The following is a 2,500-nucleotide window of genomic DNA, read 5'->3' as shown; positions in this document are numbered from 1 at the left end:
GGCAGCTGTTGCGGCTGTTGCTGCAAGTGGGTCGGCGGCGCAGCCATGGCGGCGGCGGCAGTGGTGGTGCGTGTGGTGGTGCTCGGGTTGTGGTCGTGCTGGTGCTGTGTCTGGATGGTGCCTGGAGGACTGCGTGCCCGCTTGCCTGGCTGCTGGAATCAGCAGGAGCGGCGGCGGCAGGGGGGAGCAGGGTGAAGCGGATGGGGTGCTGTGCATGGTCCCCGGCCTCGGTGTGTCGTGTGCCTCGTGTGTGTGTGTGGGGGGGGGGGCGGGCAACTGACCCGAGGGTCGGGAGATGAAGGACTGATAACATTACAGGTGTGGGTGCACAGCACACTAGTGCTCCACGGATCAGTAATGCAAAAAAACGAGTATGTCGTATGCTTTTAGGCCCAATTTCTGCAATGCGCATGCTTGTAATCTTTGTCCTCTCCCTAAGGGCCCACCACCACCCGTTGTCCACCCCACGCCTGATGACTGCCGCCACAGCAGGCCCCACGTGAGCCCCCCCAAAGCTACCTACGCCCCCTGTTACCTGTGCCTTGTCAAGTGCGCACATTTCTAGTTCGTAGCTTTGATTCAGTTCAGGCAAGAACATGCGGCATCATCTGTCAGCAGCGTCAACTGTCACATACGTAGCGTCAAAGTCGAACTCTCAAATGTGCATGAAACTGTGTATCATGGTTTGCGGCATGGTTGCATCCCAGGGGTGTCCCACACACGCAAGCGATGAACAAGCCTCACCAGAGGCTGCAAAACTCATGCTGTAGATGCGGTAGATGCATCCGATGCGACTGTGCGAGAGCGGGCTGCCTACGTGTCCTGCCCCCGTGCATCAGCTTCCGTCGTCCTTACCCGCACCCAACCAACTCGTTGGCATTGCTGGGTCGTGCGGTCACCCGTCCGTGCGTTTCCATGGCTTGACTGCATGCGCACAACCCTGTAAAGCGTACTACCGTATTACCGCATAACGCGCACTCAACTCTTGTCCCTGCTGCTTCCCGCACATGCCCCGCCAGCTCCCCACCGTTGCTCTGCTAGGCTTTCAGCAAACGCTCTCTGGCGCCTGCACACCCCCACTCCCCACGCAGCGCCCCTCTGCTGCCTCTCCAGCACGCAGCATCCAGCAGCCCCTCACATCGCGCGCAGCCCGGGCCCAGCCACCCAGCCGTTGGGCTGGTCTGCTTGGCCCGGACACACCGGCGCCGCTCCTGCCGCCGCCGCCACTGCCGGTTGCCGCCTGATGCCACGCCACTGCCCAGACCGCCAAACCGCCAGGTCACCAGACCAGAACATCACCGGATGGTGGTCCGGTTCATGGAGGCCACGGACGTGTCTGGTCCGGTGGACTTGGCGGACGGGAATACGGACCAGAAGCGCAGCGTCTCATCGCCGGCGCCCGTCACTATGGTCTGGCCGTCTGGTGACACCGCTAGGTACAGCACACGCAGCGTGTGGCCTGTGTTTGGGAAAGGTGAAGTGGTGTGTGGGGGTGCGCAGGTGGAGTTGGAGAGAGGTGAAGATGGAGGTGCGGGCGGGTGCGGTGGCGCAGCCACGAAGGCGCCGTGGGCGGCGAAGCATGCGTGGTGCGTGCATGTCAGGGGTGGGGTTTGGGTGTGTGTGTGTGTGTGTGCGTGTGTGCAAGCGGTGGCGAGGACCCTTGCACCCACCGCGTTCCCCTGCCTTGTTCGCTACCCCCCAGCGCTCGTCCCCCTGCACGCCTTTCTCGTCTCCCCTGCGTGTCCGACTCCCCCCCGCCGCCCCCCCTTCCCCCCCTGGAAACGCGCCACATGCGCCCACGTTATTATTAGTAAAACTGGGTACTGTCAGATTCACGGAGGGACAACGAGCTGGAGCGCGGCCGCCCGGACGGCCGCTCATGTGGTAACGACTTCGTCTGCAGTCTTCAGTGCATCCTGTACCGCTTTTCCAAACATCCCTGCAACCCCCCCCCACCTGTGAGTGTGGCCAGCTTGGCCATGTTGGGGTACTTCCAGATGATGACCTGGTTCTGGCTGTAGCCGTGGGTGGACACGATCTCGTTCACGTTCTTGCTCCAGCTGATGTTGCACACCTGAGTGCGGGTTAGGTAGGAAGGGAGAGAAAGGTGCGGGGGGGGAGGTAGGTAGGCAGGTAGGGAGGGCGGGAGAGATGCAGGAGGGTAGGTAGGTAGGAAGAGAGGCAGGCAGGTGAGGGGGGCAATGTGAGGGGGGCAGGCACGTGCGCGTGAGGGGGGCTGTGCCCGTTGTGCGACGCCACGACAGGCCCCCACACAGTGCCCCTAAGGACTCGCACCATGCCCTTGACACGGTGCCCATGAACCCTTCCCTTCCCTTCCCTTCCCTTCCCTTCCCTTCCCTTCCCTTCCCTCCCCTTCCCTTCCCTTCCCTTCCCTTCCCTTCCCTTCCCTTCCCTTCCCTTCCCTTCCCTTCCCTTCCCTTCCCTTCCCTTCCCTTCCCTCCCCTCCCTCCCCTCTCCTCTCCTCTCCTCTCCTCTCCTT

The 2,500-nt window shown here is 62.6% G+C and overlaps 2 protein-coding genes across 2 annotated transcripts in view; both read right to left on the bottom strand.

The window, feature by feature from the left end:
* CHLRE_09g406900v5 (uncharacterized protein) overlaps positions 1 to 113 on the bottom strand; it is a 4,522-nt gene extending 4,409 nt beyond the window's left edge. The window contains exon 1 of the mRNA XM_043066190.1: positions 1 to 113. This exon is cut by the window's left edge and continues 112 nt beyond it. Coding sequence (XP_042921486.1) covers positions 1 to 47 — 47 coding nt within the window. The 5' untranslated portion in view covers positions 48 to 113.
* A 187-nt stretch (positions 114 to 300) lies between these two features.
* Positions 301 to 2,500, bottom strand: part of CHLRE_09g406851v5 (uncharacterized protein) — an 8,513-nt gene continuing 6,313 nt past the window's right edge. The window contains exons 10-11 of the mRNA XM_043066189.1: positions 1,957 to 2,074; positions 301 to 1,459 (exon numbers count right to left, since the gene is read on the bottom strand). Coding sequence (XP_042921485.1) covers positions 1,296 to 1,459; positions 1,957 to 2,074 — 282 coding nt within the window. The 3' untranslated portion in view covers positions 301 to 1,295. The remainder of the gene's footprint in view (positions 1,460 to 1,956; positions 2,075 to 2,500) is intronic.

This window comes from Chlamydomonas reinhardtii, chromosome 9, assembly GCF_000002595.2.
Source record: "Chlamydomonas reinhardtii strain CC-503 cw92 mt+ chromosome 9, whole genome shotgun sequence".
Lineage (NCBI taxonomy): Eukaryota > Viridiplantae > Chlorophyta > Chlorophyceae > Chlamydomonadales > Chlamydomonadaceae > Chlamydomonas > Chlamydomonas reinhardtii.
Note: the sequence above shows the minus strand (reverse complement) of the source record. Positions and strands in the feature narration are given on the sequence as shown.